Raw genomic sequence first — 19,088 nt, 5'->3', positions numbered from 1 at the left:
GTCCCGGAGGCTGCATGGTGGCCTTGTTGCACCCTTGGCTTCCTCTCTTTGGTGGCAGAGGCAGCCCTGCTAGCTTGCTGGCTGGGGCTTGTAGAAATAGCACAGGACAAGATTTCTCAGCCCATGCTGCATCCAGTCAAGGCCACTGGCTTTGTTCTTCATTCATCAGCAGATAAGGAGGGCCTGCTGACTTCCACAGTGGTGGGAAAGGCAGCGTGAACATGTGGGTACATAGGCACCCATGCATACACAAATAGAACATCCACTAAAAATACAAAACACAGCCTAGACTGTACCAAAGAAAGCGCCAAGAAACAGCTGAACTAAGCTAGCAAGCACCATGCTGGAGTATATGTATCTGGTTCTGAGAGCCTTCCTGGAAAGAAAGGGAAGGTTGAAATCTCCTTGTCCCTTCCCAGCTGTGTGACCTCGGACAAATGACTTGACTTCTCTGAGCTTATTTCCTTATCAGTAAAGTGGGTGCCACTACCCTGGCTCACAGCTTTGTTGTGAGCACTAAGCAAGATCTTGCCCATAAAGGACAGTGTCTGGCACAGGGCAGGTGCTTACCTAGTGATGCCTTCCTGTCTTTAAGCCAGGATTTGAAAAGGAAGGAAGGTGGGGAGGTTGCCAAGGGCCCAAGAGATGGTTCTGGGGCCACAGCAGGCAGTCTCAGCTGGGCCCTGGTTGTTGGTTTAGGGATAGTGAACTTGAGGGTTATACTCAGTGGGGTTGTTCTGTTGGTCAGGATCCTGAAGCTCATCCCATGTTAGGGCTTGAGATGGACTTTAGGGGTCTATCCTAGCCAGTTGGTGCTGTTGGAGTAGGGTTTTGGCTGCCATGAATAGGAAAACTTGGGAACACCCCAAGCGTGTCACACCAAGAATATGACGCACCTGCTTGAGTGAACGCATGCTGCAGCTGCCTGAACGCTAGAGTCTCCTGCCGTCACCATTCCCCTGCTCTGCCCGGGGCAATAGAAGCAGGGGTGCATGGCCCAGTAAGAGCCCAGTACTTAAGCCCAGAACACGGCTCAGCTTGCGGGCCTGGACGGCGACTCCGGCAGCTGGTGCTTTCTGTGGAAGCAGGCTGGAGGAACCTTGGTTAGTGCATCTTGGAACAGCAGCCCAGAGGGGAACTTCAGTCACTAGGCGGTCCAGGTGGTGGTCAGGAGAGTGGGCTCCAGCCAGGCTTCCTGGCTTCCAGTCTTGGGCCTCGTACCTCACCTCTCTGGGCCTCAGCATCTCCATCTGCAAAATAGAGTAATCTTCAGAGGGATGCGTGAGGATGCAGTGAGTCAGCCCAGATGTAGCTTTCTGACCAGAACCCAGTGAGTGCCAGTGAAGGTGGGCTAGGACATACACTCCGACCCTCACCCTCTCCTTACAGGCTCTGTGAAGGTCAATCTCAGGGATGTAATGCCTGGAGGGAGGACATCACCACCGCCCCAGCCCAACCTGGCCAGACTCTGCTGCGCCTCCCAGACATACCGGAGGAGTGCAGCCCCTGGTCTTGGGCTTGGCTTAACTCCCTCCCTGCTCTCCCTCAGGTTGCTCCGAACCATTATTACTTGGTGCTTAAAAACCCAGACATTGAATAGACACTTCTCCAAAGAAAATGCACAAATAGCCAATAAGTATATGAGATAATACTTGCATCATTATCCATCAGGAAATGCAAATCCAAGCTGCGATGAAATATCACTAGATCTAATTCACATCCACTAGAATGGCTGTAATCAAGAAGGTAGATAGGCTGGGCATGCTGGCTCATACCTGTATTCCTAGCACTTTGGGAGGCCAAAGCAGGTAGATCACTTGAAGTCAGGAGTTCGAGACCTGCCTAGCCAACATGGTGAAACCCCATCTCTACTACAAATACAAAAATTAGCCAGATGTGGTGGGCGCCTGTAATCTCAGCTACATGGGAGGCTGAGGCAGGAGAATCATTTGAGCCCAGGACGTGGAGGTTGCAGTGAGCTGAAATCATGCCACTGCACTCCAGCCTGGGCAACAGAGCAAAACTCCATCTAAAAATTAAAATTAAAAAAAGAAGATAGATAACAAGTGTTGTCAAGGATATGAAGAAGATGGAACCTTCATACAGTGCTGGTAGAAATATAAAATGGTGCGGTCGCTGTGGACATCTGTGTGGCAGCTCCTCAAAAGTTAAACCTGGAGTTACCATAAGACCTAGCAATTCCACTCTTAAGTATATAACCAGGAGAAATCAAAGCACATGTCCATACAAAATCTTGTACACAGATGTTCACAGAAGCATTATTCGTAATAGCCAAAGAGTGGAAACAACCCAAATGCCCAGCAACTTAGTAATGGGTAAACAAATTGTGGTCTGTCCACGCAATGGAATATTACTTAGCAACAGAAAGGAGTGAAGTGCTGATGCATGCTACAACATGGATGAACCTCAAAGACATTACGCCAAATGAAAGAAGCCAGACACAAAAGGCCACACACTATATGATTCCATTTATATGAAATGTCCAGAATAGGCAAATAAGAGACAGTAAGCAGATTTGTGGTTGCCAAGCGCTGGAGGAGGGAGAATGGGAAGTGACTACTAATGGGTACAGGGCTTCTTTTTGGTGTGATGAAAGTGATCTGGAATTAGTGGTGATGGTTGGACAACCTTGTGAATATACTGAAAACAAGTAAGTTGTATACTTTTAAAGGATGAGTTTTTGTTTGTTTTGTTTTGTTTTTGAGAAAGAGTCTCGCTCTGTCTTCCAGGCTGGAGTGCAATGGCATGATCTCAGCTCACTGCAACCTCCGCCTCCCAGGTTCAAGCGATTCTCCTGCCTCAGCCTCCCAAGTAGCTGGGACTACAGGCACATGCCACCACACTCAGCTAATTTTTATATTTGTAGTAGAGATGGGGTTTCTCCATGTTGGTCAGGCTGGTCTCAAACTCCTGACCTCTAGTTATCTGCCCACCCTGGGCATCCCAAAGTACTAGGATCACAGGTGTGACCAACCGCTCCTAGCCTAAAAGATGAGTTTATGGTTTGTCAGTAATATTTCAGTTTTTTAAAAGTCAGAGCTGGGTTCAAATTCTGGCTGTACTACTTGCGAGCTGTGTGACCTTGAGCAAATTACTTGGCCTCTCTCTTCCTCGTCTGTAAAATGGGAATAAGAATAATACCTGCCGGGCACAGCAGCTCACACCTATAATCCCAGCACTTTGGGAGGCCAAGGCAGGCAGATCACCTGAGGTCAGGAGTTTGAGACCAGCCTGACCAACATGGAGAAACCCCATCTCTACTAAAAATACAAAATTAGCTGAGCGTGGTGGCTCATGCCTGTAATCCTAGCTACTCGGGAGGCTAAGTCAGGAGAATAGCTTGAACCCAGGAGGCAGAGGTTGCAGTAAGCCGAGATTGCACCATTGCACTCCAGCCTGGGCCACAAGAACAAAACTCTGTCTCAAAAATAATAATAATAATAATAATAATAATAATAATAATAATACTTATTTCCAGGGATCATCATGAGTATTGGGTGAGTAAACTACAAGTGCCTAGCAGGGTGCTGGCACCAGGTCATTTAATAATATTAACTAATGCTACTGTTGCCACAATATCCATCCCAGCCCAACCACTGGAAACATATTTGTGAGATAACTTACTTTAAAAGTGCTTTGTAAGCCCCAATTTGTAATGTTGCATTTGTGATGCAGTTGTTCCCCGCCCCCACCCCCACCCCCCAGGTTGGAATCTTGCTCTGTCTTGGCTCACTGCACTTCCGCCTCCCAGGCTCAAGCAATTCTCTTGCCTCAGCCTCCCGAGTAGCTGGTACCAGAGGCGTGCACCACAACACCCAGCTAATTTTTGTATTTTTAGCAGAGACGGTGTTTCACCATGTTGGCTAGGCTGGTCTCGAACTCCTGACCTCAAGTGATTCACCCACCTCAGCCTCCCAAAGTGCTGGGATTACAGGCGTGAGTCACTGCGCCTGACTGATACAGTTGCATTTATAAACTCTGACATCATCAACAAATGTAAGGGAGTCACTATTCATCATTCCCCGTGAATTCTAGCTCACAGTAGTGTCTCCCCTGTCTCTACTAGGGAGGTGTACTGTATTCACTGCTGTCCAGACTTCTGCCCAGTTTTACTGTGTTCCCTCTACACTTAGTCTCAAGCACTTTCTGCCCCATGTCTACGGCTTAGGGGACCCCAAGAAATGGGGCAGGGACCTCTGCTGTGCCTGATGAGGTAGGCATCAGGCTCATTGCAGCGTGGGGACCTAATTCCTATTTTCAAACTGTGCATCCCCCTTCAGCTCCTCTCCAGGGCTTCCAGTCTACAAATAAGTGGAGACACTGGTCCCCAGGACACCAGAGCACTTATCAGGCAAAGGGACAGAATTAAGAGAAATTCTTTCTCTTTGGAGAAGCCAGCATCCCTCTAGTTGGCCTGGATTTTATTCATTCACTGATGATGTTGTGGGGGGTGGAAAATCTCAGTATCCTAGCAGAATAACTCATGTTAACACATGACAAGTACTGACTCATTACTCTTTCCCACCCCCTTTCTTTCCTATACAGGGAGCACGCTGGGAAAAAGAAATCTGGTAAGAATATTCTCTATTTTCTTCTCTTTATTCAGTGTATAGCAAACTCCAGCTGAGCACCTACTCTGTGCCAGGTCCTGGGTTCCATGCTGGGGATACAGTGATGTGGATGGATGGATGGATGGTGGGTAGGAGGGAGGGAGGGAGGGGAGGGAATGGAAGGAGGGATGGGTGAACTGATGGATGGATGAATGGATGGATGGATGGATGGATGGATGTTTGATTGATTGGGTGATATCCCATCCCATTTCCCAAAAATAGTATTTGAAGTTGTTTCATCTAATACGCCAAAAAACTGCCAAGTGGTTGAGACTTGGAGTCTTTTCCAGGGAATGCCTTCATGGAAATGGGGAGACAGACTTCTTCCTAGCTATGATATTGGGAGGTAAATGCCTTTGTTCCACTTTATACAGAGCAATATGGTAGCTGAGAGTTGAGAGCATTCTTTGCAGGTGTCATAAGGGGTCGGAAAGAAGTCCAATGTGAACTTCAGAACTTCCAGAATTTAGCGCTCTTTAATTTCCTAGGATTCCAGGTTTGAGGAGGTTGATGAGGATCAGGGGTGCAAGCAGAGGCCCTAGAAGTGAAAAAGGATGCACCCTTTCATGGGCCTCAGTTTCCTCCTGGGTCTTGATGAAGTAGCTGGAGCTTTCCATAGAGTGAAGGGCATCCCGGGCTGAGGGGATTGCCAGGCACCGGCTGGGGGCAGGAATGTGTGGCAGATTTGGGCCATATCCATTGGATATCCTCGGCACCAGGCCCAGCCCCTGTTTTGGGCAATGACAGATGCAGTGTCAAGCAATTCCCAGCCCTATTGCCATTCTCCCTAAAGTATGTTATATTCCTTCCTAATCATCTTTCCATTGCCTGGATCTTTCACAACTCTTCTCTCAGAAGCAGTCATGGAGAAGGAGAAGGTGGAATTTGGGAACGCACAGAAGAATGATTGAGCTCTCCCCTGGGGTTTATAAATTTATATAAACAGTGGCCCAACTTCTTCTTCTTGCCCAACTTCTTCTTCTTGCCACCCAAGATCATCTGCAAAGGCCCCAGCCCACACCTCACCTGGAGCCAATGTGGACTTCACAACTTCCAGAATCCAACACTGTTTAATTTCCTAGGATTCTAGGAGGTTTGAGAGGGTTGATGAGGATCAGGGGTGCAAGCAGAGATCCTAGAAGTGAAAAAGGATGCATCTTCTCATGGGCCTCGTCTGCAAAATGGGGTTTATCATGGCAGGCTGCCGTAGGGGATTATTATAGGATTTATAATCATATCCGTAAGGTACCTAGAACAGTGCCTGGCACATGCTTGGTAATATATATTTGATGCTGTTTTTACTGCCACTACTACTATTACTTAAAGTACGTGGGTGCCCCTGACCAGCAGTGGTGTATTAGTTCATTCTCACACTGCTATAAAGAAATACCTATGACTGGGTGATTTATAAAGAAAAAAGGTTTAATTGGCTCATGGTTCTGCAGGCTTTACAGGAAGCATAGAGGCTTCTGCTCAGCTTCTGGGGAGGCCTCAGGGAGTTCTCCATTATGGTGGAAGGCAAAGGGAGAGCGAGCAGTTCTTAAACGGCAGGAGCAGGACCGAGAGAGAGGGGAGGTGCTACACACTTTTAAGCAACCACATCTCCTGGTAATTCCATCTAGAGACAGCACCAAGAGGATGGTGCTGAGCCATTCATGAAGGACCCACCCCCATGATCCAATCACCTCCCTCCAGGCCCCACCTCCAATATTGGAGATTGCAATTTGACATGAGATTTGGGTGGGGACACAGATCCAAACCATATCAAGTAGAAATTCCAAATTAAAAAGCCCCAGTACCTTTGCTGCCCCTGGGTATGGGCCCTGTGGTCAACCTGACAGGCCTCACAGTCATTCTCTCTGCCTCAAGGAATGGCGTCAGAATTAACTTCAGCCTTTTCCCAACCAGTCTGTTTATAGCTCGTCTTTCCAGTTTAATAGGTACTGGCCAGAGCCGTGGTATCCTGCTAAAGCTGCAAATAGTTCCTGAGCCCCAGGGATAATTATATGTTTCTTAGAAAAGAGCAGAGAGAAGAGGAGCCGCCACTCTTGGGCTGGCAGAGTTTCTGGTTTTGAGTATGTAGAGACTTTCCCTAGAAGGAATGAGTGTGGGAGGAGAGAGAAGAGAGGAAAGAGACAGCTCTGGTTTGTGACAAACACAAATGTCCAGTCGGAACAGGCTTGATGAGGGGTCTTGTCTGGAAAAGGGGGAAGAAGCTCTAATTTGTGGTAACTGTTGTTGTATCATTCACCTGAAATGATGGGGACGGATTATTTATAATTCAACTGGGTGGAAAATAGCATCTTTCTTCATTCAAACTAAGAACCCAAGCTGGGATTAGCCGTGTATCTTTTTGACCTTTGAACACTTCCTTTATTTTAGAATTGGCCTTTTGGATTGAATTTTAAAGGGATCTAACATTGACAGACTAACTCCTGAGATTTCTGTACCAAAACTCTGCTTTGGAGACGGCTTATCTGCCTCTGGCATTTCCCAGTCATGACTGGCTGGCTGGCTCCTACAGACTTTGGCTAATATGGCCTCAAATTCTGCTCATCCTGCAGAAAATGAATCTTCTTACCAAAAGTCAAGAGATCATCCGATTATTTGAAGAGCATCTTTCTTCCTGATTTGTCTAACCTTTACTTAAAAGCATTCTTTGTTTACTGACTCTTTCAGCAAGATTGGCAATATAGTGAAATCTTTGGAAGGAAAATCCCACTTTACCCATCATTTTAAAAATTAAAGACATATCATCATGAAGAAAAAATATGCCCAAATAGAAAACTTCTGTGGTAGACTAGGCACTATACGTCTTAAGAATATTTTACAACACTTAATAATAAAATCGCCCTTCCAGTGTCAGACTTTCCTTTCTCATTACCTCTTCTCTCATATTTCTGACTGGGCCACAAAAGTGATATCCTTGCCTAGGAATCCTTTGATTTCACACTTGGCAACTCCTAGAATTTAGCTTTAGCTGCCTGCCTCAACATTTAGACATTGCAATTATTATGGCATTATAGAGCTTGGCCGCAATATCAACCTCCACCAGTAGGTGTCTTCACTTAACAAGTAAATGGCCTGAAGCCTAATTTGAGACTCCTGGTAGATCAAATGAATGAACTTTTCTCATCAGTTTCAATAAGTTGAGTGCTCTGAGTAAAATGAACCAACTTACCCTGAAAGAACTGGTGCTGAAACAGCAACTCCATGTATTCTCTGAACCACTTCATGGCAGAGAACTAGTCTAAGCTACTGCATGGAAAAACAGCAAGGAGATGGTAGTCTTGGACCTGGCCCCAGAGCAAGTCTTGGAGGAAGTGCCAGCCCTGAGCCCTGTGCCAGCCCTGAGCCCTGTGCCAGTCCATGCTTTGCTCCAGCTAACCCAGAGTCCCAGCCCAGAGCTCCCTGCCCTCCTCATTTCCTGGCTCTGTGTCTTACTCACAGCAAATCTCATGATTCCTTGGTTCTGTCATTCTGTCACTGCTCATAGTTTTGCCAAATCCCATTGGCAGACTGGTTAGGAGAGTTAGTGCAGAAATGCCGGGCGCATTCATCAGTCCTGAAAACTGTGTGTGGTGCAACCGTGCCACCATCAGGTGTTAAAACTGGGTGGCAAAAGTTGAGCTTTTTGGACAGAGTAACCTGACAACTGGATCTTCACTTAACTGAAGCCCTCTTTCTACATAGGTGAGAAGGAGTCATCTTTAATTTATAAGATTATAAACTTATAAGGAGGCCTGGAGCCTTGTATAGAGTAGGAAGGGTTTCTAGAAGTCTTCATTTATCCTTTGTTCATTCACCTGACAAATGTCTGTTGCACACCTGTGCTGGATGCTGAATGACCAACACAGGTACAGTTATTCATTCAATATTTATTTAATGTAAAATTAATTTATAATTTATTTAAGCACCTACTAGGTGCTTAATATTGAATGAATAACTGTATCTGTACCTGGCAGTGCTCTAGGTCCCCAGGTGGAAACCATTCTCACAGTCTGGTAGAAAAGACACCTGTATAAACAAAATGAAATGTGAAGGAAGGCATTTGAATGCTCCCTGAGATAGGAAGTCGTTAAAGCAGAGGGATTTGTTTGTTTGTTTGTTTGCTTTGAGAGGAAGTCTCACTCCCTTGACCAAGCTGGAATGCAGTGGCGTGATCTCGGCTCACTGCAACCTCCACCTCCTGGGTTCAAGCAATTCTTCTGCCTCAGCCTCCTGAGTAGCTGGGACTACAGGCACGTGCTACCATGTCTGGCTAATTTTTGTATTCTTAGTGGAGACGGGGTTTCAACTTCTGACCTCATGATCTGCCTGCCTCCGCCTCCCAAAGTGGTGGGATTACAGGCGTGAGCCACCATGCCCAGCAAAGCTGTTTTAAACTGGTTCCTTCCTTCATTCAGACACTTACTGAGCCCTAGTAAGAAGTCATCCATGTTCTAGGCCAGGGGTTGACAGACTTTGTCTAAGGGGTCACATAGTGAATATGTTAGCCTTTATAGGCCACACACAGCCTCTGTCACTACTACTAATAATAACCATTCTTTCTCATCCTCTAATTCCTCTTCTCCTTCTTTACAGCGCTTAAAAAATATAAAAACAGGCCAGGCGCCGTGGCTCACGCCTATAATCCCAGCACTTTGGGAGGCTGAGGCAGGTGGATTGGTTGAGCCCAGGAGTTCAAGACCAGTCTGGGCAACATGGCAAAACCCCATCTCTATTAAAAAAAAAAAAAAAAAAAGAAAAGAAAAGAAAAGTGATCAGAGGCAGATTAGACAGCGCCTTGTAGGCCACTGAGGCTTTTCACAAGTGAGGTGAGGACCATCACAGAGACTTGACCTTTGAGAAACATGTTCTGACACATCTTTTAAAAGGACTGCTCTAGCTGCTATATTGAAAACCAATTGTAGCCAGGCATGGTGGCTCAAGCCTGCAATCCCAGCACTTTGGGAGGCCGAGGCAGGCGGATCACTTTAAGTCAGGAATTCAAGACCAGCCTAGCCAACTTGATGAGACCCCATCTCTACTAAAAACATGAAAATTAGCCGGACATTGTGGCACATGCCTATAATCCTAGCTACTCAGGAGGCTGAGGCAAGAGAATCGCCTGAGCCCCAGCGTTGGAGGTTGCAGTGAGCTGAGATCATGCCACTGCACTCCAGCCTGGGCAATAGAACAAGACTCTGTTTCAAAAAAAAAAAAAAAAAAAAAAGGCAGGGTTGGGTCAAGGCTGGTAGCAGGGACCAGTTAGGAGGCTAAGAATAGGTGGTTCCCATTGAAAGGAAGAGACATCCCAAGTAGAGGAAATAGCCTCTGCAAAGGCACCTTTGCTTTGCAGGTGCACCAGGGATAAAGTGGCCAGAAGGCAAGCTGAGCCCATGGCAGGTGCTGAGCAGGGAGTGGCATGATCAGAGTAGCATTGTTGGGCAAGTGTTCTGGCTGCTGTATGGAGGGCAGACTGGAGGGGCAGGACAGAGACCAGTAACAGCATCTGCCTTCCCTCCCTGGGCCCCGGGAAAGCCCCCCCTCAGACCCTGCTGCAGAGGTGTGGCTCCATGAGGACACGGTGAAGCCAGGTGATGGAGCACTGCAGAGAAAACCACCTAGGTGAAGCCTGTGGCTCTATGAGGAAGTCCCCATAGCCACTCCCTGACCCGATACCAGCTGCCGACTGCCTGCCTGGAAGATGCGGGCATTTCTCTTTGAGCATTAACCTGGGCAGCAGGTGCAGGCACCAACCTGTGTATGAAGTGGGTGCTTTTCCTCTTTTCTTTCCAGTACTTTCTGTCAAGCTGAGGCACAGGAAAGCACACTTACCTGGTCCAGCTCACCTGAGGGCCCAAATGGAAGGGCAGCTGCACTCCTGGGGTTTGAGCCCTTGGGCAGACTGTATCCCGGGGTAGACTGGATTGGATTCACAGCAAATAGTGAGTCCAATGACCAGGACAGGTAGTCAAGAGCCTCTAAAAGCCACCATCCTACATGCATTCATTCATTCACCAGACAGCACCTTCAAGGAGCTAGTAAGGACCAGGTGGTTCAGAGGCAGTCAAGGCCACTGCCTTCAAGAAGCTCGTGGTTTGTGGGGCAGCAGGAAGGGGGTGTGAAGCAGCCACTCTCAGGCCACTGCTCATGTGACTGAGCCAGCTTGGGGGAACTGGCATCTTGAGTCTAGAAAAAGTTGGCCCTGCCACCTGACCTCAGGGGAACTGGAGGATGACGAGAGGGCTGGCAATAGCAGACAAGCCTTGAGATGCACAGAGATGTCAGACTGAGCCTGAGTAGGCCCTGGGGGAAGGAGAGCCCGCAGACCTCAGACCACCCTTCTTCCTCCATCATCTTTTCTTTCCTCATTGCTGTGCCCTGACACACAGGAGAGCCTGCAGCCAAGTGGACAGAGTCCAGCTTTGTCCATAGACAACTGTGTGATCCAGAGAAAGTCACTTAACATCTCTGAGCCTCTGTGTTCCTGCCCACAGAATGCGGGTTGCGGTACCCAGCTTGCAGGGCAGATGCATTGGGATGGTTTATGTGCTGTCTGTGGCCGGTAATGGGCCCTCATTAAGGCTACTTCCTGCCCGATCTTCTGAACCATCAGTCTGCATCTTTCTGTTTCTTTCCTGCTCTCTCTTCCTCTGTTCTCCTTGTGCATTCTCTATGCAGGGTGCAAGTGGCAGGGTTGTCCCCAGCCTAAAGGCCCTCCCATTTCCCTGTTACCATCAGGCAGGAAGCAGGAGTGGCCAGCGCATGTGCACAGAGCCAAGAAGCAGGACCCTTCACCCAGCTACAATGCCCTATTTGGTTTTTTCATATCAAAAATCCAGACCGCATGGTTCTAACAAGGGGCTTCTGTGCTGCTTCTGGTTGCAGATGCTGGAGTGCAGTGGTGTGCTGGTAGATACTTAACAACCAGCTCTCCAGTGGGGAAGCCCTGCTTTGTAGCATTTGCCAATTTCTGTGGTGTAAATACTCCCACCATGGCCGATTTCGAGCCACCAACAAGACACCACCCAGCACAGTGGGGAGAGATGCACAAAGTCTGTTCCGTGCGCTGGCTTTCACACGCTACTGCACGCTTGTCTTTTTTTGTCTTTGAGATGGAGTCTCACTCTGTCACCCAGGCTGGAGTGCAGTGGTGCAATCTCACGTCACTACAACCTCTGCCTCCCAGGTTCAAGCGATTCTCATGCCTCAGTCTCCTGGGTAGCTGGGATTACAGGTGTGCACCACCATGCTCAGCTAATTTTTATATTTTTAGTAGAGATGGGGTTTCGCTATGTTGGTCACACTGGTCTCAAACTCCTGACATCAGGTGATCCACCCTCCTTGGCTTCCCAAAGTGCTGGGATTACAGGCGTGAGCCACCATGCCCCACCCAGAATTATCTTTTTTTTTTTGAGACGGAGTTTCGCTCTTGTTACCCAGGCTGGAGTGCAATGGCGCGATCTCGGCTCACCGCAACCTCCGCCTCCTGGGTTCAAGCAATTCTCCTGCCTCAGCCTCCCGAGTAGCTGGGACTACAGGCGTGCGCCACCATGCCCAGCTAATTTTTGTATTTTTAGTAGAGACGGGGTTTCACCATGTTGACCAGGATGGTCTCGATCTCTTGACCTTGTGATCCACCCACCTCGGCCTCCCAAAGTGCTGGGATTACAGACTTGAGCCACTGCGCCCGGCCAGAATTATCTTTTTAAAGATGTAACTGTTATCTTGTTATTCTCTTCTTAAAGCCCTTAATCGACTTTCCTCTTCAAGGTTAAAAGCAATCCAACTTCTTTACTTGGCCCTGAAGAGCCTGCCTGATCTGACCCGTGCCTACCTCGGGGACCTCACTCAGAACCAGTCTTTCTATGCACTTCCTTGCCTGGCCTCCTCCCAGTCCCGAAGATCCCAAGTCCCTTCCCATCTCAGAGTGTGCCTACACCACTCTTCCTGCATTCTCATCATGATCCCTCCTCCTGCCTCAGGTCTTGCTAGCCACCCCGTTTCATATAGCATTGTCTTTTCCCTTCATTTTCTGTTCCAACATCCTGGTTGTTTCCAGCAATTTATTATAAACTAATGCTTATATAATTCTATGTCTTATCAATTACATATATATGTGTCTATCTCTGTGACTAGACTGAGTTACTTGAGGCTGGGATTCATAGCTGTTTTATTCACCTTTGTACTCTTCAGAGTATCTGGAATCAACATCACTAGTGATTTCATAGATTAATAGGCGAGTGATTTTGGATGGATGCTGAGGTGGTTGATGGATGATGGTGTTTAGTTGGATATATCATGAGTGGATAGATGGTTGAATGGAGGGCAGACAGATGAAAGTTTGGTTGGATGGATGGATGATGGATGGATGGATGGTTGGATAATAGCGTATGATGGCTGGCTGGATGGGTGGATGGACAGACATATGGATGGACAGACGGACATATGGATGGAAAAATGGATGGATGGATAGCTAAGTATGAATGAATGAGTTTTTCCACTGGGGTGTCAGCATCTTCAGGGCAGGTACCATATCTTAATCAACTCTGAATCCCCGGTTCCTGCACAGAATAGCACTTGGTCAATTTGGGTGGTTGAATAAGCACATGAATAGAAGAATGAATGGATGAAGTCACCCTTGCGATGAGTCCTGTGACTGCTTCTTTTTTATCTGGAATGCCCTCTTGACCAACTCTACTGCTCTGGCTCCTGCTGTTTCATGCATGGGTGGTGGCCAGATGTCATGTCTGTTTCCTATCCACAGGAGGTGACCAAACCTCAGTGGACCCCATGGTCCTGGAGCAGTATGTGGTGGTGGCCAACTACCAGAAGCAGGAGAGTTCAGAGATCAGCCTCGGCGTGGGGCAGGTGGTGGACATCATCGAGAAGAATGAGTCAGGTGGGGACCTAGACCACCCCCCTCTCCTATTACCCTGTCACCAACCCCTAGGACAGGAAACATTTGGAAACTCAGAAACGGAAATGGCCAATCCAGGCTGGCCAGTTCCCATAGATCTGGCAGAAGGTCTCTTAGAAAGTGGCCCCTGTTTGATCACTGTGCTTGAATATCCCACCTGGTCATAACTCACCAGTATCCTGTTGGGTCAGATGGTGCCGATTTGTTCTGACTTTCACATTTTATAAACTTTCCTTCTGGCTCTAAAGCACTTGCAGAAACAGAGTCCAGCACTCCACTAGAAATGTGCTCTGTTGGTTTGCCTTTGCTTACCCATGGGAGTCTTCAAGAAGGCTCCATCACTCTGGGCTCTAATGAATGGGACAGACACATTCCCTGTGTCCTTAGCCTACCTGCCCATCACAGGGACCACTGGTCATGGACACTGGCTGGGTCTTGGACAGAATGTGGTATGATTGAGACACTTAACCTAGATTTCCATCGAAATTCCACATTTCACAGTGGTTCAGGTGGCTTTATTCTGTTACTTTTCTTATCAACAAAATAAAAACTTTGCTCTAAAGAGTGATTGTAAAGATGAAGTGACATAATATGTAAAGAGTGCTTAAACTTGTGCTTAGCACATAGTAGATGCTCAAAAAATGTGGGTTTCCTTCCCCTTTGCCTTCCTTAGCCACAAAGCAGCCATTGCACCCCACTGAAGGCAAAGAGCAGAAAATAAGCAGATCCTCCCTGAGAAAATGCAGTGCAAACCACTGGGTTTGTTGTGGCTAACATGTGACATTAGCTAATCATATCATTAGTGCGTCAGTCTCTGTGACAGCCCAATGGCTAGTTGAGAGCCAAAGAACAGGGGAAAGATGATGTTTCCAACATCCTCTGGATCATGGTGGCATTCGTCATGAGACCAGCACCAGCCAGCCAAACTTCCTTCATTACTCAGTATAGGAGTTGCCATCCTTGCTTCACAGCTAATGCAGCCATGACTCCAAGTGAGTCAGTCACTCACCCCACATCTCACAACAGGCTGCAGAGCTGGACTTCCAAACCAACTCCAGCAGCCCCTAAGGCCGTGTGACTTTCCAATTCCTGAGAATGAATGTGTGCAGACTGTGTGATGTGGCTAAGACACACCATGGGGACGTAAAGACAGAAAGACAGGAGCACCCACTGCCCTGGGCCCCCAGATTGCAGGAAGTCAGGAAAGTTGGGTAACTGGGAAGAAGAGTGGGGGCCAGGAATGAGTGTTGGTATGTCCAGAGGGTAGCAGAAGGAAGGGAGAGGATGAGTGGGACCATCTTCAAGTAGCCAACACAATAACGACATTTATTTTTTATTATATTGTACTTATCCAAGTAATGCATGGACGCATTATTCTTAAAACATTAATGATAAAACTAAAATCTATTTTTTCCACCAGCTTCAACCCTAACCCCCTTTCTGAGCCCCAGATAACCCTTCTATTCATTAAGTATGACCCTTTCTTGAAAGTATTATATACACACGTATGTGTGTGTGTACATGTGAATATATACACTCACACATACACATGTACTCATTCATACATACATGCACATATACACAAAAACCCAGTAGTGTTATTGTATACATTTTGATCTGCAGCTAACTTTTTTTAGTTACAATCCAGCTCCTCTGATCCTTTTTCCCATCTGCATAGTATTCAGTGCCTGAGTAAGCCATGTTCATGTATTTGTATCCATACTCCATTGAGAACAGTGCCACAATGTGCATGTCATTTTCTTTAGGTTAGATTCCAAGAAGTGGAACAGCTGGACTATAAGATACACATATTTTATTTTATTTATTTTTTTGGCGGGGGAGATGGAGTCTCACTGTATCATCCAGGCTGGAGTACAATGGCACGCTCTCGGCTCACTGCAACCTCCGCCTTCCTGGTTCAAGCAATTCTCCTATCTTAGCCTCCTGAGTAGCTGGGACTACAGGCTCACACCACGTTTTGTATTTTTAGTGAAGACGGGGTTTCACCATATTAGTCAGGCTGGTCTTGAACTCCTGACCACCCACCTCGGCCTCCCAAACTGCTGGGATTATAGGTGAGCCACTGTGCCTAGCCAAGATACACATATTTAAGTCTTAAGATACCACCAACTTATCTGCTTCCAAAGCAGTGGCTGTTTTGATTTATCCTCCCTCTAGCAATATGCGAGGCATTAGTAAAAATAGTTTAGAGCTCAGAGACAGCCTGGGTTTGAAACGTGGCTCTGCTACTTTCTATCTTTGTGACTTTGATAGAGTTGCCGAGCCTTCGCTTCCCCATCTGTGAAATGGGGGCAGTAATAGTACACACCTCATAAGGCTGTGGTGGGGATCTAGCAAGGTAGGAGTGGACATGCAGCACTCTGGACAGCATCTGACACATCAATGCTGTCATTGCTATTGTTGTTTTATTACCGTTTCCTTATCTTCATACAAATATTTACAAATATGAATCTTTAGAAAATCATAGGGCATATTTTCTAATTTCTGGTTTTCCACAGATTTAACAGCCCCAGAGTTCCATTTATTCTCACTCACATATACACACAGAACAATCAGCCACCATCACAGGTATTTTGGAACCTGACATCAATTAAAGCAGAAGGCAGCTTCCATTTCTGCAAGGTGAAGAGCACAGGCCTCTCTGTAAGACCAGCAGTGTTGCTCAAGAGTCTGCTCCTTCCTTCTCTTCTCCTCTGGGGTCTCTAGGGCTTGGAGGTGTGTGATCTTGGGGAACAGATCTCATTTTTCCATTTATTTTATACAGAGCCAGTTGGTCCCTGTATAGTTTCCCATTGATGCTGTGATGAATTACTACAAACTCAGTGGCTTAAAACGGCACTTATTTGTTTGTTTAAACAGAGTTTCACTCTGTCACCCAGGCTGGCTGGACTGCAGTGACACAATCTCAGCTCACTGCAACCTCTGCCTCCTGGGTTCAAGTGATTCTCCTGCCTCTGCCTCCCTAGTAACTGGGATTACAGGCAGGAGCCACCACACCCAGCCAGCAGCACGCATTTACCTAACAGTCTGTGGGTCAGAAGTTCAGCATGGTCTCACTGGCCTAAAATCAAGGAATCGACAGGGCCCCATTGCTTTCTTCAGGTTCCCAGTGGGATCTGTTTCCTTGGCTTTTCCAGATCCTGGAGGCCGCCTTGGCTCATGGCCCCTTCTTCCTTCTTCAGTGCCAGCAGTGTTGCACCTCTCTGTGTCTTTCCCCAACAGTCACATCTCCCCGTGACTTCTGCCTCCTTCTTGCATACTTAAGGACCCCTGGGATTATACTAGGCCCACCCAGAGAATCTAGGATAAACTCCCTGCTTTAAGGTCAGCAGATTAGCAGCCTTAATGATTGCCATGTAACTTAATATATTTGCAGGTTTGGGGGATTCAGACACAGGCATCTTTGCAGGGAGAGGGTCACTATTCTCCCTACCACAGGCCCCATCCAGGCCCTTCTCCTTAGGGAATGTCTGAGCCTCACAGGGTGAGAGGCCTGTGAAGCAGATGCTAAATCTGCATCTCAGGTAAGGCCAACGCCGTTAGAATCAAACAGCCCTGTGCACAAATCACGGCTCTTCCACAAGCCATGTAAACTTGGATGAGTTTGTTTGCCTCTTTGAGCCCGTTTCCTCATGTGTACAACTGGGATGATAATGTGAAGATTATATTTAATGCAAGTAAAATGATGGGTGCATCACACATCTTAGTGAAGGTGAACTTTTGTTTTTTTTGTTTTTTTTTTTTTTTGAGACGGAGTTTCGCGCTTGTTACCCAGGCTGGAGTGCAATGGCGCAATCTCGGCTCACCGCAACCTCCGCCTCCTGGGTTCAGGCAATTCTCCTGCCTCAGCCTCCTGAGTAGCTGGGATTACAGGCATGTGCCACCATGCCCAGCTGATGTTTTGTATTTTTAGTAGAGACGGGGTTTCACCATGTTGACCAGGATGGTCTCGATCTCTTGACCTCGTGATCCACCCGCCTCGGCCTCCCAAAGTGCTGGGATTACAGGCGTGAGCCACCGCGCCCGGCCGAACTTTTGTTGTTATTGTTGTTGTAGTTGTTGAGATGGGGTCTCGCTCTGTCACCCAGGCTGGAGTGCAGTGGTGCAACCATAGCTCACTGCAGTCTTGACCTCCTGGACTCAGGTGATCCTCCCATCTCAGCCTCATGAGTAGCTGGGACTACAAGCATGCACCACCATGCTTGGCTAATTTTTAAACTTTTTGTAGAGACAGGGTTTTGTCATGTTGCCCAAGCTGGTCTTGAACTCCAGGGCTCAAGCAATCCACCCAAATGCTGGGATGACAGGCATGAGCCACATTGCCCGGCCTCTTTATTGCTGTCATTTAGGATAACTTTATTCTTCCCTATCTCGGGTTCAGGAGCAAGTTTCTGGACCTGCTTTGAGCAATTAGCAGGTAACATCGGTAGTTGTGTTCTACCAGTAAAATGGTAACTTTAGCCTTACCCCAGGAGTTCACTGGTATATTGGCTGAATAGATTTTTATGTTCTGACTCCCATACCTCATACTTGACCCAACTAACGCCATTCCGCACTCTCGCTTCCCCAGGTTGGTGGTTCGTCAGCACTGCTGAGGAGCAAGGCTGGGTCCCTGCAACATGCCTCGAAGGCCAGGATGGGGTGCAGGATGAGTTTTCCCTGCAGCCTGAAGAAGGTAGGAAGGAGCTCGAGCCTCTGCTCGCTGGGGAGGATCTGTAGAGTCATCACCCATACTGGGTTGCCTTTTCACCCAATCTCTTCTTTTGGCCTCTGCCCCTGCGTCACAGCAGCTCATGGCTCAGGCTCCATAGCCTGTGAACCGAAAACCAGGCCATGGTATTAGGGCTGAGGAGCAAGCCCACCCTCTCTTAGGGGCCTTTACTAGCAACCTAGGTGAGCCTGGCCAGACCTCAAGCCCTAACCCTTCCATGGGACCCTGGGAGGGGTCAGATCAGCCTGATCCCCAACAACAGTTCACTGTTCCTCCCTAGAATTATTCTGGTGGCCAAGGTGGTGGAGTTGCTTCAGCTCATTTGCAAGACATTTGACCCCATCTATTTAAAGGCCTCTGCTTTCTCTGTGGGTTTCAGTGGCCCTGACCAGGTGTCCTCCTCCACTCACCCACACACACACATTCCATTGTTTCCCAGAGAACCCTCCCTACACATGTCCTGAATGGTGATTTCTGCCATGCCAGAAATGCTAAATCCCAACCAACTCCCTATCCCCGCTAGAAACATTCCTAGAACTAGGGCATGAGTTCACCTTCACCAAAAACAGGGGTTTTTGGAGGCCGGGCACAGTGGCTCACACCTATAATTCCAGCACTTTGAGAGGCCAAGGCGGGCAGATCACCTGAGGTCAGGAGTTCAAGACCAGCCTGATTAACATAGAGAAACTCTGTCTCTACTGAAAATACAAAATTAGCTGGACGTGGTGGTGCATGCCTGTAATCCCAGCTACTCAGGAGGCTGAGGCAGGAGAATCACTTAAACCTGGGAGTCAGAGGTTGCCGTGAGCTGAGATCACAC

General features: G+C 47.6%; 1 protein-coding gene across 2 annotated transcripts in view; it reads left to right on the top strand.

Annotated features, from left to right (window-relative positions):
- The window catches only part of SH3PXD2B (SH3 and PX domains 2B), a 115,634-nt gene that overhangs the window by 73,657 nt on the left and 22,889 nt on the right, over window positions 1-19,088 (top strand). For both annotated transcript variants that reach the window (XM_032260354.1, XM_032260353.1), the window contains exons 6-8: window positions 4,567-4,592; window positions 13,384-13,518; window positions 18,128-18,232. In XM_032260354.1, coding sequence (XP_032116245.1) covers window positions 4,567-4,592; window positions 13,384-13,518; window positions 18,128-18,232 — 266 coding nt within the window. The remainder of the gene's footprint in view (window positions 1-4,566; window positions 4,593-13,383; window positions 13,519-18,127; window positions 18,233-19,088) is intronic.

The sequence above is a fragment of the Sapajus apella genome, unplaced genomic scaffold (assembly GCF_009761245.1).
Source record: "Sapajus apella isolate SASKATOON/1434 unplaced genomic scaffold, GSC_monkey_1.0 scaffold117, whole genome shotgun sequence".
NCBI classification, from domain to species: domain Eukaryota; kingdom Metazoa; phylum Chordata; class Mammalia; order Primates; family Cebidae; genus Sapajus; species Sapajus apella.
The sequence above is the reverse complement of the archived record's forward strand: the minus strand, read 5'-3'. Positions and strand labels throughout refer to the sequence as shown.